The sequence below is a fragment of the Anguilla rostrata genome, chromosome 8 (assembly GCF_018555375.3).
Source record: "Anguilla rostrata isolate EN2019 chromosome 8, ASM1855537v3, whole genome shotgun sequence".
NCBI lineage: Eukaryota > Metazoa > Chordata > Actinopteri > Anguilliformes > Anguillidae > Anguilla > Anguilla rostrata.
In genome coordinates this window covers 37226616-37247439 of record NC_057940.1, presented here as the reverse complement: position 1 = coordinate 37247439, position 20824 = coordinate 37226616, and the positions used below count along the sequence as shown (strand labels likewise).

General features: G+C 42.6%; 1 protein-coding gene across 1 annotated transcript; it reads left to right on the top strand.

The window, feature by feature from the left end:
* The first annotated feature begins 1571 nt into the window (after nt 1–1571).
* On the top strand, nt 1572–10608 carry laptm4b (lysosomal protein transmembrane 4 beta). Its single transcript, XM_064348112.1, has 7 exons — nt 1572–1861; nt 3717–3834; nt 5726–5799; nt 6376–6498; nt 6686–6784; nt 8007–8102; nt 9137–10608. The coding sequence occupies exons 1-7, from the start codon at nt 1769–1771 to the stop codon at nt 9209–9211; spliced, it is 678 nt and encodes a 225-aa protein (XP_064204182.1). The 5' UTR covers nt 1572–1768; the 3' UTR covers nt 9212–10608.
* The last annotated feature ends 10216 nt before the right edge of the window (nt 10609–20824 follow it).

Sequence of the window (20824 nt, the reverse complement as noted above, 5' to 3'; positions counted from 1 at the left end):
CTAGTATTGCCAATAGCTGGCTGCATGTTGTTGAACAAATTATTTTTCACATGAAAGAAAAAACCAATGTAATTGATTGTGTTTAAACAGTGAAACTACACTGCCTTTTCTACATCTTGCAGTGAATTCCCTTGAGTAGATGGGTTGTTCACACCCTTCAAAAATAGAAATATCACTGGTTGGATCCTTCATTTTAAAGTGTCAGCTGTATTGGGCGATTATTTTGTGAATGGGATGATGCTCATAAAATTTTACGTTCCTTGGGATAGGGCTCGTCGTCATCGCCACAGCTATACCGCCTGAGAAAATGAGTATTTATGGTACAGTACAGCGTTTGTGCTCCGCTCTTGGAGTACTCCCGTCAAACGTATAATGGGTCCTATCGTGATTATGAACATGAGGCTAATGCGATTCGGATGAATCTGTGTCATTCGCTGAAGCCTGGACAGAAGGATTTCCCGGCACAAATACCGATCCAGCAGTTCCAGTCAATGTGCTAGCTCTGTCTCGTGGCACGAGAAGGTTGCCCTCGTTTTCCTTTTTTTCTCATTTCATTTAGGCTTTGAGTAATCTGACATTCAAGCCAATGTCAGCACGTTTCTGCTCCTGCAGGTTATTACATTCCCCCCTCTTCCTCCCTGCAATAGCGTTATGAATGATTCCCCATTTTGAAGCAATCATCTAGGGGATTACCATGTTTATCTCTGCTGGTGAAGTAAAAGAGGACACCGTTCAATGCGTACACTTGTTTTTGCTGCAATTATGACTGATAGAGCAACTCCAATGTCTTTTTGTAGAAATAAGGAGATTTATAGACTTTCCAAGAAGGCAAGACCATGCCTATTAATTGCCTTGATTAAGCAATTTTGCCTCTTTTTAAAAAAACCTCTTTATACGCACATTTTGCATTGGCCATAAGTGCTCTCCATTAAGTATTTCCATACAAAATGAAAAGCAATTTGTAGAAAAAGTTGAGAGGTAATTTGGACATTCAACTGAAGGCTGGAAAGCTAGGATCTAGGTATTGTAAAGAGAATGCCATATTGTCAATCATCAGACTAAACTGTCTAAAATGTTTCCCTTTTAAACCATTTTCCAGTTCGCTAAATCTGAGAGATTCCATGCAGAGGGTGGGTTGCGGCAAATTGGTTGTGAATAACAGAATGTTCCTGAAGTGTCACGCGAGGAAGGTCATCGAAAATAACTCAGGCTGAGCTTCGCCCTTAGATTCTTCTAATGTTGATAATTTCTTGATCTGTTTAAAATAGATTCCATTTAAGTCCATTTTTAGAATATTTTATGTTTGCATAAGTGGATTGGAGTTGTGCGTGTAGTACCTGCTTTCTGTGGGGTAACCGAGAACACAATAGGGCTGCAATAATTATTTGGTTAACGTTAGACTGCATGTCCTTATTGTAGCCTATTGTTCGAACGTTCACTGATGAGCAATACGATACTAAATAACGCTTTTCTCACTCGTGATTTTCCCAGACATCAATTTAGACCCTTTGTCAAACGAGGAAGTGCATCACAAGCTTTGGCATCCCAGTGTAAATCCTGCTTGGGTCACGTGTTGTGGAGATGAGCTAGAATAATGTTGTGCTGCGGAGAGGGAAAGTAGACTACGGAAGCAACAAAGGATTTCGGACAGTTCCGATTGAATGTAGCTACACTGAGGACGAGAATCCAGATAGTCGATTTGTTGAACAAAATACAAAACCATTAATACTCATTGCATTCATGAAATAGCTTTCTCCAACACCGAAAGATGATTTCCCCGTGGGACCGATGGTACTCGACCAGCTGCTGTCTCTGCTGTCATGTCCGAACGGGAACCATTATTTTGGGGATATGGTATATGGTGAGTTGAATTTGATTAATTGTTTGCATGCTAAATAATCAGACTATTAGAATGTAGTTAAGGCAATTTCAATTTATAACGAGAAATTAACGTGGTAATTACGCCATGTTGCTTGGTCATTCTCATCTTCCTCTTCTACACCACGGGTGCTCCTATCTCATTCTTCTTTTATTGTAGTACTATTAGAATACCTAGATGTAGCCGGAGTTGAAACAGTGGCATCGAAATGGTCTGTTTACCTGCGACATTCTCTTTTTTAACAAATACCAACTATTATGAAGTTGAAATACCAATCACAAGTGCCTTCCCGAAGGTAATTACAGTTCATAAAGGACTTCGACCCCAACGATATTTTTGACAACGTGATGATGTGACAGTGGGTATAACATGGTTTCAAGTTCATGTTCGTTTTAATTAGCAAAGGAGATCTTGTGGAATAGGCTATAAATAGAAGTATTAGGGTGATAATTCCTTGACCTCTAGCTAAAAACGTCCGCCCTCTCGTATGTAACAAAACATTTTAACTGGCATTCGGTAGCGGTCAGGAGGGGCAAAACAAACTCAAAAATGTAAATGTGGACAGAATAGATCCTGGAAGTGAGGAAATCATTGTGGCAATAGGCTTTTAATATTCCTGAATTTCTGGCCTGATGCTTACCATAAGGAATGCGAACATTGAAAGTTTACCACTTTATTTCTTTGGAAAGATTTGTCATTGGTTGTATGAAACAAAGATTATTGTAGTCCTTAAATCATGTCCGTGTACCTGCTCAGATTTACATATGCATTTTTCCCTTTTACTGAGAGAGCAAATATGAAAGTGTTATTTTACATCCTGCTGTGTTACCAGGGCAAAGGTATAGGTTATTCTACAACTGCCAGGTCCTGTTCAACTCGTCATGTTCGGCTTTTACAAGACGTGATGTTTCCAGCACTTTTGGATTGTAAATTGTGGGAATGTGAGCACCCTTTGCTGTAATCGGCGCTAATGGTGCGGTCCAAGTGCTCTGTAACCCAAAGCGTTGCTGCTGTCGTATTGATGGTAGCAGATACCACGTTTAACATGATATTCTCTCACAAAGCCATTCATTTGCTTATCGCACAAAACGAACAACATAAATAAATAAATAAATAAATAAATAAATAAATAAATAAATAAATAAATAAATAAATAAATAAATGATAAATAAATAAATAAATAAACGATTCACCTGCTTTGAATAGCGTAAACATCTATATTCTGTATTTTGTTTTAAATCGAACGGAAGGGCAACACTGGATTGCTTTGGAGCACGGAGCAGTTGCACACAATGGGCGGTCTACACACTACTGTGAATTCGTAATGTTCTTGGCAGCATTCCAGGGTAGGCACACAGCCTAGAGGGTCCTGTGAAAAATTACGCGCTATGGAGTATAATGGAGCAATTAATTTATATATTTTAGTAATTTACAGGGTTGGGTTGTATTATAAAACTAGACTACTTTTTTTAATTAAAGATTTATTTGCCAGGGAAAGCAAGGTTATTTAATCACAAAACGGCCTATTTGAGCAGTGAGTATTATACTTTGTGTGTATATCTTTATGATAACATATGAATGAAAGAAAATGATACCATACATGTAAGTTTGGTCTTTCTCTCAGCAATAATCTGCAGTGTTGTGAGTGTTTTATGTCTTATTGATTCAATGTGTAATTTATATGCATCAAATGTAAATGTAGCCTATGTCGTCCCCTTCACAAAGCAACTGTTGAGAACAAAGGGATTTTCTAATATTTCACTGGTACAGAGGTAAAAGGCTCAGACACTTAAGGCACCCTTTCCAGAATCCCATTCAGCTTGCTCTGCTTTTGCAGCTCATCAATGCGGTAGTGCTGCTCATCCTCCTGACGGCCCTCAGCGACCCTGACCAGTACCACTACCACCTGACCAGGGCCGAGCTGGCCAACAGCTTCCACGTCATGGACGATGCCAGTAAGTGTTGGAACATTACTATGATGAACCAGAATCAATACCTGTATAAAATAATACTAGTGCCGCCAATTCAATTTCCAAGGCTGAATACCAAGACACTGCAAACTCGCCTTAGTATCAGTCATCTATTGCACAAACTGTGCATTGACTTGCCCTAACTGACATAAATTTATGATGTGACAAACTTTGACTGTTATGGCATGTTGTAACGTTAACCCACCGGGGCACATAGCTATAACATCCGCGTCAACAGTCTCTGATGTATGTGACAGTATCATCAGTACTGAGATCTGCAACTCTGAGAATCACGTGAACTAGTTCAAAGCTTTTATCAGGATCAATAAAGCACAAGCGGTGGGTCATATCCACAAATTAAGTAGCACACTGGTCTCTCATCAATGAACTGCCGCCCACCAAATCATTATATTTGACATTTCGCTTTTTGGATCCGTAAGGCATTGTGCCCAATGTCTCATCTTGAACACAACTCAGAGAACGGTAAACCTGGTCTTCTTAAAACAAAACTGCTGCATTCCAGCTGTGTTAATAAAGCTCAGAAACCTTCTGAGCACCCCAATGCACACACAGACACACACACACACACATACACACAGACATACACACACACACACATACACACAGACATACACACACACACACACACACAGACACACATACACACACACACACACAGACACACACTCACACACAGACACACACACACACACACGCTCGTAGGGGAATCGGCAGCCTGCACTCCCGCCGTGGGCGGCAGTGGCTCTGATTAAGCCTGACTGTCCCAGTTGTGCGGGATTAGGCGCTCCTGCCGTTCCCTGGCTGCTGCCCCTGGCTGCTCGCGCCAGGGCCCGGAACGGGCACGCAGAAACGACGGCTCTGTTCTGTAACAGACACCACAGTGCTCCCTGGGCATCCGACGGGCACTTCACAGATGGGCCGGATTAAATCTCATTCCGCTGACACGACTGTACCCAGGATTATTCTGAGCGTGCTGGCGCGGTACATACAGTACGGCAGGGCAGCCCTTTTGTGAGCCACATGTTTATGCATCTGTAATAGCCGGCAGAACGCTTTGGGCCTTGATGTGCGTGGCATTACGTAAGTTACATCAGTGCGGTCGGGTTGAGCTCTTCCTTTGTCTGTGGGGTGTCTGCCAGCAGAGGATTTCCTGGATCTCTCACACCCCCAGAATTAACTGTGCTGAGTTCAGACCTGTCACATTATTGGGTTTCGCTAACTGCGCTAACTGGCTATGCTGGCATCAGGTTCTGGTCTATATCGAGACAGTAGGACTGAGAGTACTACACGCTCACCTGTTCATGTGGGATGCCAGTTTGTATAGGTTACATTAAAATGTTACAATTATTCCTGATGATTCAGTACAAATCAGAAAACGATGCAATTGGACAGGGTGAAAGAGTTTTTTTATTTTATTTTAAAAGATCTTTGCTAATTTAAAAACACAAGCAGTAGTGAGAAAGGGGGAAACAAAGAGAGACAGTCACTCTCACCCCCCTGCGTCTACCCCAGTGTTCTCCTCTATGCTCAGGAACTATGGGATAGTGTCAAAGGTCAGGATGACAGCGGGACCCCGAGATTGGCAAGCGTTTCCGCAGTCACTTGCGCTGCAGTGCTCACCACACAGTGGACACAATGAAGACTTTATTAAAATTCAGTGCAGCACTCCTCTGTTACAGAAACCATGAGTTTGAGGAGCTGAGTGAATGCTCAAGTGGCATTAGTCAAACCGATTGAACTGGTGGGGAAAAAAAGCCCTCAGCAGTTACTATGCTGTTGCTAGCTCTGTGAAGCCCTTTGTGATGATGTAATCATTTGTGTGCTAATAAGATGTTTTTGTTTTGTTTCTTATTAGATATTTGCATTGCCGCAGCCATCTCCCTGCTTATGATCCTAATATGTGGGATGGCAACATATGGTGCATATAAGGTAGCCCTGCGTTCCGTGCAAGGTGACAAAACGCACACACACACACACACACGCGCGCGCGTGCAAAACACATTTTCAGCAGTCATTTATTATTTGTAGAAGTAATTATAATAAGTTCAAAAGTCAAATTGAGTAAATGTTGGGTCTAAAATTTTTGTTAGAGAGTAAAAAACCATTATAATAGCAGACACATTGTTTCCCAGCAGATTGAGTTCCTCTGCATGTGTCTAAACCTGGCGTGTGAAAACAAGACAAATATAGACCTGCTCAGAATAGCCACACGTAGTACGGTATTAAAGCCAAGAGCAGACGTGGGGCTGATTATGTGGCTGGATCTGAGTAAAACTCAAAAGCCCTGAGCAAATATAAACTATAAGACCAGCTGGCTAAGCACCGGAAAAAAACAGGCCAATCATTTAGTATAGCTGCGTTTGTCAAAGTATTGATTTTGCTGTGAGGCTGACATTACATATATAAACATCAGAAGACATTCAATTTGTGTCAAATGGTGAAATGACTTGTTGATGAATGTGTTTCTGTTCTAACTTCAGTATACATTTCTCTTCACCGTTACAGCAACATGCTGCTTGGATCATTCCGTTTTTCTGTTACCAAATCTTCGACTTTGTCCTTAACACCCTGGTTGCAGTTAGTGTTGTGGTCTACCCCAGCACCATCCAGGACTATCTTCTGCAGCTGGTAAGTAATCCAGGCTCTCAGATTCCTCAAATTTTTTCAAATAATCAGGGGGGTGGGGCTCTCAAGTGGCCTATGTAGCTAAAGCACACAGAGCAGTGCTGTGATTGGCCATTTTAGATTGGAGGAAGGAAATTGCACAAAACATGCGCAGGTGTCTCTGATGCATATGCCTTCCTTCTCCCGGCAGCCTGGGAACTTCCCGTACAAAGAGGAGATCATGTCCACGAACAACACGTGCCTACTCTTCATGGTGCTCCTCTTCGTCGGTTGCATCCTGACCTTCAAGGTAAGCGCTGTCATGCCCCCCCATCCTCAGATCAGCCTGAAGCCAATATCTGTACAGCTCTACCCTACTGCCAGGGCCTTCACTAGCGGGGTGGAAAGTGGTGGCAATCCTATGGGCCCACAGCTTTGGGGAGGGGGGTACACAGAAAAAAAAAATCTGTTTGTTTTATTAAAAATGGGGGCCCAGAGCAATATTCTTTCCGAAGGCCACCTCCTAGCTACTGCCCTGCCTACTGCTAACACTAACAGTCTGGGTCTGGGTCAGCTGTGGAAGGGCAGCATGCACGTTAATCAGTGAGGCGGCGATGTCTGATGGCCAATTCCGTGTCACCCTGTGGGAACCAGCCCCGCCCACATTCATTACACGAGCAGATCTGGACCCGAGGCTGCATCACTGTGTCACGCATGAGTGCCTTAACCAGATGTGTCAGTTCACAGCAGTGCTTCAGCGCACGCCAGTGCTTCTCAGGTTTGAGTTATTCTTGGTAGGCCGTGGGTTTGAGTTCTCTGTCATATTGATAGATGTATCTCCTTAGGAGATATGGGAGGGCAGTTGTCTCCCTAGCATTGTGCTTAAGGTGTGTCAGTGGTGTTGTTGGAGGCTCGGTTTTTGGGAGGGAATCAGTGCTGTACATTTGGCTTGAGGCCACTGTCATTGGTTGTAAAGTTGGCCCAGGACCGCCCTGGCATGTGCCTGTTTTCTTTGGTAGAGAGACAGAGTTACTGCAGCCAGCTGCTCTCTTTTTAATTATGACATTTATTCAGGTGTTAAAACTCATCTTCGTCTTAACTGAGTTTGAACTTGGAATTCATTTTGAATTAAATATGAAATCAGTTGGTGATCGAATAAGAGAGGGTACTTCCATTGTGTTTAGAATTATTTTGAACCATGTGTCAGATGTGGTTGGAAGTGTTTGGGCACTCATAAGATAGATCATATGAACTCCTGTATTATGTTTGAATTCCATTTGTCTTAAGGAAATATGCCAATATATTGAGCCATTATTACATTTAATTCATACACATACGCACACATATGCAAACACACACACACACCCACACACACACACACACACACACACAAATTATACACATTGATGCAAACATACATACGTACATACATACATATATACGTACATATGTACCTTTATATATAATATAGCAAATACATTTAGTGATATAAATAGCTGTTCATTAATACTAGATATACTTTCTCTCTACAGGCTTACCTGATTGGCTGTGTATGGAACTGCTACAGATATGTGAGCAGAAGAGGTGCCACTGAGGTCTTGGTGTATGTCACCACAAATGACACCACAGTAAGTGACTGTCATAGGGCTGTCCTGCTCTGCTCTGCTCCCTTGATTAGCCATGACTGGCTGAATCTGCCAACTTTGATCTGTCTTTCCTTGAAGTCTGCCATCTTAACAGCAATACTATTTAAAATTATTCAACTCCTTTGTTGGAAGGGATTTTGTTGCTTGCAGGTGGATGTTCTAGGTTTTCTAGACAGTGTGAGAAATATGTTTACCAATTACCGTATATTTTTTACATTGTCGGTTTATTTTCACTGTCTTGAAGTCAATATTCAATATTTTATTCAATTTTTCCAACAAACTACTTCAGTAAAAGCTGTTAGCTTGTTGGTTACTCTGAAATATAATTGGTATAATTTGGCAGTGTAGTAAATTGTGAAAACTAGATTACATTGCTATTCTAAAGGTTGATAACCCTCTTTTAAACTAGTGCAGTAGATTCCTCTCACCTGTGGCACTCCTGGATTACTGTTATACCTGCCATTGTGCATTGTGCAATGACTATGAGTCATTGTTCAACTAGGGCATTGGGACACTACCCCAGATTCACTGTCTGCCTTCACTAATCCCCTGCTGATCACATATGCCCATTTACTGCCCCAGGAACCGCCCTCATACCAACCCAAATCTCTTATCCCATCCCATCCCATCCCAAATTACTCAAAAAATGGAACAAGTCAACAATAAAAATGAGGGATGATTTTTTTTTAGATTAAGGTTACATTATTTGTTTCCCCTGAGACAATGCATCCTGATTGATATTGCCCCTTTGTCCAAACCAAAAAGTAGGAAAGCTTGCTTTATGCACATGTTTAGAGACTATATTCAGGGTGTGTGAACTTATGAGGCCTTGTCCTGGCTTTAAGAAATGGAATTTAAAAATGAGCGACCAGTGGTGCAAGAAACGGTTGTGGAGGCTGAAGAGACGTCACTGCTAAAGTTTTACACAGATTGAGAACCAAACTGCTGTATAAGTCTCTCGCAGCACACTGCACACATGTAGAGCACGGTGCCTGACATGGTTTTTTTTTTTGCAGGTGCTGCTACCCTCATATGATGAAGTTGTGGCCGTCCCACCAAAGGAGCCTCCCCCCGAGTACGTTTCCGCGTGACAGAGGGCCCCACCTCCGCCTCCACCGACACCCCACTAACAGGAACCCCACCTTTTCATCCACTGTTACGGCAAACTCAAAAAGGCTGTTACGTTCTCTTCCATTCTCTGGAAACATCAGTGCATCTTTGAGGTGTCTTCCATCCACGCGATTTTCCCGATAATTTGTTCCTGTTTCAAGTCCTATTGCACTTTAAGCAACGTCGTGTGCTCCTATGTTTGTCTCTCTCTGTACCTTTTAATGAGTCCATCTGAGGGGAAAAAAAACTCTAAATCGAGTGCAGAACATGAGGCAAGGTAATAATAAAATAATAGTAATAATAACCTTTTTTAAAATGGAAAGTTCCCTGGTACTCACTGAATGTAAGGATTTTTAAAATTGTTTCTTTCCTATGGCTGTATGTACTGTATGAAGACAGATTTTGAGTACCACAATTCAAAAACCCTCAATGGTGTAAAATAAATCACTTTTTACTCTGCTTGTATCATCAGTAGGTCCATGGATGTTAATTTCATTCATACGATAATATACCCTTTGTTTTTCGATTTGCCCCTCTCATTCACTGCCCATGTTCAGTCTCAGATTTCCGAAACTTGATTATTGGGTGTTTTATATACTTAAAAACAGTGTACATAATATTTCAGAGAATGGGAGGGTTCCAAAGAATTACACCCACCTGAAATCTGAAGTGATCATTATAATGATCTGTGATATTTATCAGATGTTCTGTACATACAGATGGTAAATATTATGAAAATATTTCCATGTAAAAGGCCAGTAAGTCTTGACTGCACGCGTCAGTGTCAGCAGTTTGTGTTTTTCACTATTTGTACTGTAAATTTGTACTGTGGAGCTGTTTCTTTTTTTCTTTTTTTACCTGCTAGGTGCAGATTTTGTGCGCTAGTCCTAAATCATCGGAGGCCTTTAGCAACACTAGAAATCTGATATTCTTATATGAATGCAGAAGTCAACATAACTTACAACTAATATGGTTTGGACCCAAGGCAGCAAACCGTAGCGTACCAGACTTTAACGTGTGACCCCTGTAGTATGTTCAATACCTCTCAACCGCTAGTCTGTTTTGAGATGATTGTGAAGGATTATATGGTTTAAGGAACCTTACTGTGAATTTTATATGCAGCTAGTACCATGCAATGTCTAATGACAGTATACGACTCTTCCAAGACTTTGTTGAGCTTTGGCCCAATATGAAATTAGTTTTTCATGCCCAGCTATGCAAGAGTATGTCTAGTTTACTGTTTAATTAAGAAGGATAAAGGACGTCTTGCCATTTTTATTAGTACTGACTACTGTAGACAGCGCCAAGCATCTTAGAAAATGACATCACTCAACAAACTGTTTTTATTCTATTCAAATAAAAAAGACCTTACAATTGACCTTGTATGTGTTTTTCCTCTTTGCTTTATTTAGTAATTGGATTATGCTGGTATTACAGTGTCTGGCACTAGTGCTTCCCAATCTCAGAATTGGGGAGACACTATGCATGTTGGGTAAAGAATTTGAAGGTGATCACTAACTGACCAGAACTCTGTATGAATAATACCTTCATGCTATCAAAGGCACTACTGAAAATTAGGTAAAGGAGGTGGCTGATAAATAAAATTATTAAATGCTAATAAAGTTAATCTCTGTCTTAGACAAGGCATTATCAGTGCCAGAAATGGGAACCTCAGTATTGTAGTGAATTCTTTTCACCTTAGGTTTTCCACGTTGTTACACAAAACATTTCATTTTTTGATTGTGGCATCAAATTATACCCATCCATTATGAACAGAAGGGGCAGAAGTATTAGCATGTTATACATGTTGCACTTGGACCAAGCATCTCTCTGTCTCTAGAATTGCAAAACACAGTTTCAGAAACAAACACCTTCACATAAATATGCTTACACACAGGTAGAGACAAACAGAAAGCTACAGAATATACTTATAACAAGACCAGGTCCAAACCTAGTATATGGCTGGACCAAACCGGCCAACCAATGGTGTAACTTCATCAATCAGTCACTCAGTCACAGACATGCGCGGTGTAACTTCATCACTCACTCAGTCACTCAGTCACAGACATTCACGTTTATAGGGCTGTTGCGGTCCAGCCAAAAATATACACAAGCATAGATATGAGCAGCTCCCCCTCCCCCTCTCTCTCTCTCTCCCTCCCTCCTGTGATGAGGGATCAGAGCAGATTAAACTGAAGGATGTCCACCGTAGGATGTTGGGGAGAAAGTGGCATTACCTGCTTGGATTAGGGAAGGAGATTAATTCACCTATTTTCTGTTCAAATGTGCCAACATTTCATTTAATGTCAATGCCAGCATTGTAAAAATATTGATCCACTATCTTCACAAGGTGCTTTCACAGTTAAAATACTGGTTCACTTTCTGGGCTTCTTATAATATTATTTCAGTTTTACTGTATATTTTCAACTGTCCCAGACAGTTTATGTGTGCTCTGAAGGACATCTTCCCCCCATACGTGCCAATGAAAACCTGACTGGTCAAAAATAAAAAATATCCTTCACTTTAAACCATGAAAAGTACTCTATTTCCCATGAGGCAAATGTGCTTTAAGTTGGTCCATGGCCTGCAAACTTTTAAACTTTCCCTCTGAGGCATTCTGCCTTAGTCACTTTATATGCCTTTATACGTCTCAGAATATGTTTGCTGAAATATCCGGTTTCCTTTAGAAAGCTCCTTTTTCTGGCTATTTTCCAGTGACAGGAAGAGCCGGAAACCCCCTTCCTGTTTGCGTCCGGAAACCTGTTAGTCACAGCATTCGTTGCTTAGTTTCTTCTAATTGTAATTCAACAACAGTCAGCTTACCGAGACCACAAAGAAGAGACTTCACAATGAGATGTCCAGCCATTTGAACACAGAGGCTCTTACATTGTATTACATAATTAGACTTAGCACATTCTTCCATGCACAAAAACATGACATTGCTTAAAATTTAACATCTTATACATTGTAGTAATATGCATACGTTGCTGTAGGAACAGACCAACCAATGATTCAAACACACTACCCCTCAGATTGAGCCAAGTGAACTTTTACCATTACTGAAGACACAGATGCAATGCCAATTAATGATGACAGAGAGGTGCAGGAAACTCCTCCCATTGTTGTCTGTATGTAACAGACAAGAAATGACAAGCTTTCTGATGCAGTACTATGTCACCAGTGTCTTACTGAGTTACTAAGTTGTTTCTGTTTTGTGAGTAAACAAGGTCACCCAAAGGGAGCCTGAGATTCTGTTATCTCTTCCCTCTACAGATCCATAGGTCCCCCATAAGGGGAGCCATCCTGGGGGTTCTAGGCCCACTGACCACTGCCCTTCCACAGCCCCCTCCCCTGAAGGTCTGAGATGAATCGTTCCAACTTTGAACGCCACAAATCTGCCAGCACCATGACGGACCCAACCATTCTTCACTTTAGGGTATGATCCTTTCTATAATTACAGACCCTCAGACAAGGAATGGGGTTCTTCCTTGACATCTGTTGGCTCACTTTTACATTGTATTCTACTATTTTTTAAAAATCTTTCTTCTTTCAACGTATGCTAAAATACTGAGAGAAAACCCTCTGCAGAGGGGACACAGTATGTGGGCATTCTTGGATCCAAATATATTTCTCCTTATTCAGAATGAATCAGCAGTCAGTGGCAGTAGTGACTGTGGCCAGGAGTGCCATATGGTGATACATAAATTGATTACCCATAGTGTCACCCAGGGAGGGAAGCTTCCCAGCTAGCAGTGTTTTTTCATCCAATCACATGAGAGTGACTCCACTGGTCAATCAGGGGCCAATAAGGAATCCAATGACTACACAGCCGATGGAGAGGCAATCTGGAGTCTGCATCACCAATCCACATGCACCTGGGACTTGGTCTGTTTTATTAGCTTCCTGAAAGGTAGAAAGGCCAGCCAGTAATATAACATTCACAATTTGTAGAATAATGGGGAAAAAAATGATGTGTCTTTAAATGACAGATATGTCAACAACTGATAGTATGCACTTGTTAGATTCCAAGAGCACAGAAACTGTGTAGTATTGTTTAGTATTGAAAGTAGGGCTCAGAGCTGATTTGGAAAATCATTTATGAAAGCAGAAAGAATGACATGATGTCCTGCAACTGTGCTGGGTTCATGCATACTGCACGTGCTCAGTGATGCTAGATGATTCGATATATATAGACAAGACGGAATTAGGCTTAGTAAGCCTGCGCTGAAATTGGGACAAAGGGCTGAAGACAGAGATGCACTTGATTCATCCAGGCTTGCCTTTTCGTTGAAGCTGCGGTATAAAGGTCTGCCAGGGATTGTTTTCTATTATATTTGGTCCATTGAACCCATTTTGGAGAGAAGCCTGAAATTCCTCAAATACAAAAAATAAATTGTTTTGTTCAGATTGATTTGTTTTGAATGTTTCTTTCTTTGCGCACTTGTCAGTGAGTGTCAAACAGACACTGTTAACTTTGGGTCTTTTGACCCTCCTAAAACATTTTCATCACTGTGCTCACCATTTCAGCGCTGCTTCAATTTAAATGTTATTTCAGTATTTGCTGTGTATCTCAGCATGTGTGAGCATCAACTCTTCACCCTCTGCTCTCCATGCTATGTGTCTGGTACTCCGTTTCTGGAAATCTGGATGGGAATATTGCCTCCTCCCTCCCCCCCTACACACACCACACACATACACACATGCACAAGCACACATACACATACACACATGCGCGCACACACACATATGCACATTCAAACACACACACACACACACACACACACACACACACGCACATTCACACTCGCACACATGCACATATGCACATTCAAACACGCGCGCACACACACACACACACGCACATTCACACTCGCACACATGCACACACACATACACACACAAACCCACACTCACACATGCACGCACACACACACACACACACTCCTTGATGTGCCAGATACTCTGTTTACCACAGGGCTGGCACGTAATCTCAGAAGCACGGTTGAGAACTAACTAGAGCACCAGACTGTGGGAAGAACATCCTGTAATTACTGCAGGCGTGTAGCTACAACTTACATTCACCGTCCATTGAGAGAGATTAAACTTAAAAACGTTTCTTACACAAACCAAAACAATTACTGTGGCACTAGACATGTTATTGCTGCATGTTTACTGTCTGTGAGCTTTTACAGGATGCTTGCTATCAGTCTGTTAAGCCATGACTGCCTCAAAGCAATCCAGGCTCGTTGTTTTATCATGGCAGCCCATGACAGTTCCCTAGTCCTGAGCCCCTCCCATCACTGCAAACTGCTGTGTACAGCACAGCGGCTGCATGCTTCTACACCTAGGTCACTTTCTGGGATTGATTATCTCATAAAATCCCATTCAAGTGGTACGTGCAGATATTGTATATCAAACTAAAATACATTACCCAAGGTTCATTTTTACTTGCTGTTAAAACACTCAATAAGGGATGCATGTTGCTCTGCATCTTGCATATTATACAGGGTCCAGCACATTCATGTGAAGAGTCCAGTGGTCTGGTATTGAATTTGTTGACTGTGGCCAAAAGCTCCGCGAGGTGGTGCATCATTAGCTGTAGCTCCGCCCAGGGATGGAGGACTTGTTTACATGCTGGTACTCATCTAATTTTATACCAGCTACTCTGAAAATATCGTGGCTGGCAGCCTGTGCTTCCTAGGAGAGCGTGAGCCAGACTGTTAGATGTGCACACAGACTGTAGGTATTACGGCTGAACAGAAAGTCACTATGTGCTTGCACACTTTAATACAAATGAAATTGGAACGCAGCAATTTCTGTTTACAGCAAACATATTGTCACACTGATTCATTCTTCGATGTTCAAAGCCTTTCTGCTCAAGTGAAGTTATTTACACGCAACTGCATAGTGACGCCAGCCTCTGCTGGTGTACGTAAACCTTTACTCGTGAAGGAATGCTGTTCATTTCAGTTCTGTGACTGCTGAAATCCATCTGAAACCTTGCATTTAATTTATCTGAAGTGAGTGCACTGTAAGAGTGTAGCATGAGAATGAAATTATCTTCCAATGTTGCTGATGCAATGTAAAAAGAGTGTTAACGACCATTTCTTAGAATTCTCTCTTGCTGCGTTGTACAAGTTCAGTGCCCTGTGGCGCATAATTATGAGCTATGAAATTTACACACAGTTATCAGGAATCAGGAATCAGGAATCAGGTTTTATTGCCAAGTAGGTTTACACATACGAGGAATGTTTTGGTCAACACACCAAGGCAGCCATCCCCGGGGCCAAATTATTAGATGAGAAATGAGAGAACAGGAGGAAGGAGGAGGGAAAAAACAGTCCTTTCAATGAAACGAGAGGGCACTCGTTTCATTAAAACGAAGAAACACCTCAGCACATAGCAACATCATAAAAACATTACAAACATTACAACAAAACTCGAAGACTTGCACATGTGGTAGGGGGTAGGGTGTCGGGGAGGGAAGTGTCGCAGCACAGACACTGGGGGAGGCGCCGCGCTCAGGGCATCGCATCAACCCTCAGCAGACTGCACTGTAACGGGGAGGGAGGGGGGTGGGAGCCAAGAAGGCGTTGAGTAGGAGGTGGTGTGTGTGTTATGTATCTTCGTGTGCGTGTGTGTGTAAGTCCATGGACTTCATCTCCACCACAGTCTCAACATTGTCTCTTCCCTCTGATAATGATGACAAGGACACGGCCGTTGCCGTGGAGACGACCTTGAAGAGTCCTGATCCAGAGACAAAGTTCATAGGAGCAGGGAGGTGGGGGTAGGGCCGAGCATCTGTCTGCATAACAATCCAGGAGAGTGGAGAGATATCAGCCTTCCAAGGCCGATGTGGGGGAGCCAATGAAGATAAGGATTGTTTTGGGTTCAGGCAGACTTCTGCATTTTGCATCTACCTTTAGCCCTGTGGTGCTCTCAGCGTTGTTCCAATCATCCGATTTGATGGCCCATTTCAGTGAGCCGAACCAACAACTTCTCCAAGTTGGTATCCATCATGCGAATTTGCGATCCAATCGCATCCAGTTTGCGATTGAGCTCGCAAATCGCTTGAGTCTGAGTGTTGACAGCCCTGCCCATTTCCTCAATGGCGGGCAGCTTCCCAATTAGTGCTGCCAACGCCTTCTGAACATTGCGATAAATCAGGATGCTGCCAGCTCCAAACAGCAGAAAGCCTGTTATCATAATTCCAATCAAGTAAACGTTTTTAACATCCTCAACGGAAAGGATCGACAGGCGCACGACCCTCCACTCCTTCCAGAAGTCCATCGTGTATCCGGCTGCAAACGTTCCGTCAGGGCAAGAGGGCTCTCCCTGACCCATTCTTCTCGTCGAGAAAATACTATCAATTGCGTTGAGAGACCCGTTGATCAGATCCATGATTTTAGGTTTCGGAGAGAAATGCAGAGAGAGGCTCCGGATAGTTCAGACAGAGACAGCACAAGACAAGAGAGCAGCAAGCAGGGGCAGATAAGGGCAGGGAGGGAGCAGAGGAAAAAGCGTCCGCCTTCGTTGAGAGCAGGAAGAGAAGAATTTGGCACATAACTGGAATCATGCTGGTCCTCACTCATTATGCTGTAATGGTGCATTTCTGCTAGTAATACAATCATTGCCATATGACTGTGTATGTCTGTGTAAACCTATGAGTACATAAAGGATTTTGCCATTCAAGGGTAAAGGATGCAAAAGCCAGATGAAGTTTGATCCATGGCGCAAAGCTAATTATGGTTGAACTATGTAGCTGAACTTGTGAACTTTTGCTTGTGAAGAAAACAAAATTCACTCGCATCTGACTGAAATCCTAGATCAGGACAACCATGGATTAAATCCTTGCATCACACACATTAAAACATGTTGTAAACTTGGCTGGCATTGTTCACATGGCCATGTGTCAAACCTCTGCACCTACTGTAATGCCACAGGGACTGGGACAAGTGCAAGGATTGTGCTCAGTCTTCAGGTTCATCCTGAATTATACTAACACTATCAATAATGCAGTACGCCCTGGCCCTAAACACCTGCATGTAATCACTTGTCTGGATCAATGCAATGTCATCAGCGTCAATTAATTTGTCTTAAAGCCAAATTTAATTTGTCTGTGTGCTCTGAATGACAGGGCTGCCTGCTCTGGTTTTGTCATTGCATGCATGCTGTTCAAATGTGAATCCTTCACATTCATTCACATCAAGAAGACACCTTTTAGTTGAAACAAGGGTGTGCATTTTCAAACCCAAGGAAAAAATGAATGTAGTTACTGAAAACCTGGGGAATTGATATATTACTTATGCTTCTTCATGATGCTACTACTGTTACAATGCTATTTCATGGCAGTTGTAAAGACTCTGTGAGAAACATTTATTCAATTGCAAAGGAGCTTTACTTCCCTCCACAGGCGTCCATGAGACTACAAACAGCTGAAGATTATTCCTCTGAGTTCCCTAGTCCTGAGCCCCTCCCATCACTGCAAACTGCTGTGTACAGCACAGCGGCTGCGTGCTTCTACACCTAGGTCACTTTCTGGGATTGATTATCTCATAAAATCCCATTCAAGTGGTACGTGCAGATATTGTATATCAAACTAAAATACATTACCCAAGGTTAATTTTTACTTGCTGTTAAAACACTCAATAAGGGATGCATGTTGATTGCACGCTGCTCTGCATCTTGCATATTATACAGGGTCCAGCACATTAATGTGAAGAGTCCAGTGGTCTGGTATTGAATTTGAATTGACAGTGTTGACCGTGGCCAAAAGCTCCGCGAGGTGGTGCATCATTAGCTGTAGCTCCGCCCAGGGATGGAGGACTTGTTTACATGCTGGTACTCATCTAATTTTATACCAGCTACTCTGAAAGTATTGTGGCTGGCAGCTTGTGCTTCCTAGGAGAGCGTGAGCCAGACTGTTAGATGTGCACACAGACTGTAGGTATTACGGCTGAACAGAAAGTCACTATGTGCTTGCACACTTTAATACAAATGAAATTGGAATGCAGCAATTTCTGTTTACAGCAAACATATTGTCACACATTGTTATGGTGATCTTCAGCTTCGATGTTCAAAGCCTTTCTGCTCAAGTGAAGTTATTTACACGCAACTGCATAGTGACGCCAGCCTCTGCTGGTGTACGTAAACCTTTACTTGTGAAGGAATGCTGTTCATTTCAGTTCTGTGACTGCTGAAATCCGTCTGAAGCCTTGCATTTAATTTATCTGAAGTGAGTGCACTGTAAGAGTGTAGCATGAGAATGAAATTATTTTCCAATGTTGCTGATGCAATGTAAAAAGAGTGTTAACGACCATTTCTTAGAATTCTCTCTTGCTGTGTTGTACAAGTTCAGTGCCCTGTGGCGCATAATTATGAGCTATGAAATTTACACACAGTTATCAGGAATCAGGAATCAGGAATCAGGTTTTATTGCCAAGTAGGTTTACACATACGAGGAATGTTTTGGTCAACACACCAAGGCAGCCATCCGCGGCGTCAACTTATTAGATGAGAAATGAGAGAACAGGAGGAAGGAGGAGGGAAAAAACAGTCCTTTCAATGAAACGAGAGGGCACTCGTTTCATTAAAACGAAGAAAAACCTCAGCACATAGCAACATCATAAAAACATTACAAACATTACAACAAAACTCGAAGACTTGCACATGTGGTAGGGGGTAGGGTGTCGGGGAGGGGAAGTGTCGCAGCACAGACACTGGGGGGAGCGCGCCGCCGCTCAGGCGCATCGCATCAACCCTCAGCAGACTGCACTGTAACGGGGGAGGGAGGGGGGGTGGGAGCCAAGAAGGCGTTGAGTAGGAGGTGGTGTGTGTGTTATGTATCTTCGTGTGCGTGTGTGTGTAAGTCCATGGACTTCATCTCCACCACAGTCTCAACATTGTCTCTGCCCTCTGATAATGATGACGAGGACACGGCCGTTGCCGTGGAGACGACCTCGAAGAGTCCTGATCCAGAGACAAAGTTCATAGGAGCGGGGAGGTGGGGGTAGGGCCGAGCATCTGTCTGCATAACAATCCAGGAGAGTGGAGAGATATCAGCCTTCCAAGGCCGATGTGGGGGAGCCAATGAAGATAAGGATTGTTTTGGGTTCAGGCAGACTTCTGCATTTTGCGTCTACCTTTAGCCCTGTGGTGCTCTCAGCGTTGTTCCAATCATCCGATTTGATGGCCCATTTCAGTGAGCCGAACCAACAACTTCTCCAAGTTGGTATCCATCATGCGAATTTGCGATCCAATCGCATCCAGTTTGCGATTGAGCTCGCAAATCTCTTGAGTCTGAGTGTTGACAGCCCTGCCCATTTCCTCAATGGCGGGCAGCTTCCCAATTAGTGCTGCCAACGCCTTCTGAACATTGCGATAAATCAGGATGCTGCCAGCTCCAAACAGCAGAAAGCCTGTTATCATAATTCCAATCAAGTAAACGTTTTTAACATCCTCAACGGAAAGGATCGACAGGCGCACGACCCTCCACTCCTTCCAGGAGTCCATCGTGTATCCGGCTGCAAACGTTCCGTCAGGGCAAGAGGGCTCTCCCTGGCCCATTCTTCTCGTCGAGAAATTACTATCAATTGCATTGAGAGACCCGTTGATCAGATCCATGATTTTAGGTTTCGGAGAGAAATGTAGAGAGACGCTCCGGATAGTTCAGACAGAGACAGCACAAGACAAGAGAGCAGCAAGCAGGGGCAGATAAGGGCAGGGAGGGAGCAGAGGAAAAAGCGTCCGCCTTCGTTGAGAGCAGGAAGAGAAGAATTTGGCACATAACTGGAATCATGCTGGTCCTCACTCATTATGCTGTAATGGTGCATTTCTGCTAGTAATACAATCATTGCCATATGACTGTGTATGTCTGTGTAAACCTATGAGTACATAAAGGATTTTGCCATTCAAGGGTAAAGGATGCAAAAGCCAGATGAAGTTTGATCCATGGCGCAAAGCTAATTATGGTTGAACTATGTAGCTGAACTTTTGCTTGTGAAGAAAACAAAATTCACTCGCATCTGACTGAAATCCTAGATCAGGACAACCATGGATTAAATCCTTGCATCACACACATTAAAACATGTTGTAAACTTGGCTGGCATTGTTCACATGGCCATGTGTCAAACCTCTGCACCTACTGCAATGCCACAGGGACTGGGACAAGTGCAAGGATTGTGCTCAGTCTTCAGGTTCATCCTGAATTATACTAACGCTCCATCAATAATGCAGTACGCCCTGGCCCTAAACACCTGCATGTAATCACTTGTCTGGATCAATACAATGTCATCAGCGTCAATTAATTTGTCTTAAAGCCAAATTTAATTTGTCTGTGTGCTCTGACTGACAGGGCTGCCTGCTCTGGTTTTGTCATTGCATGCATGCTGTTCAAATGTGAATCCTTCACATTCATTCACATCAAGAAGACGCCTTTTAGTTGAAACAAGGGTGTGCATTTTCAAACCCAAGGAAAAAATGAATGTAGTTACTGAATACCTGGGGAATTGATATATTACTTATGCTTCTTCATGATGCTACTACTGTTACAATGCTATTTCATGGCAGTTGTAAGGACTCTGTGAGAAACATAT

Coding starts and splice junctions, on each gene's coding strand:
- laptm4b (XM_064348112.1), top strand. CDS start 1,769: ATGATTTCCCCGTGGGACCGATGGTACTCGACCAGCTGCTGTCTCTGC. Junction 1,862..3,716: donor TTTTGGGGATATGGTATATG/GTGAGTTGAATT, acceptor CTGCTTTTGCAG/CTCATCAATGCGGTAGTGCT. Junction 3,835..5,725: donor CCACGTCATGGACGATGCCA/GTAAGTGTTGGA, acceptor GTTTCTTATTAG/ATATTTGCATTGCCGCAGCC.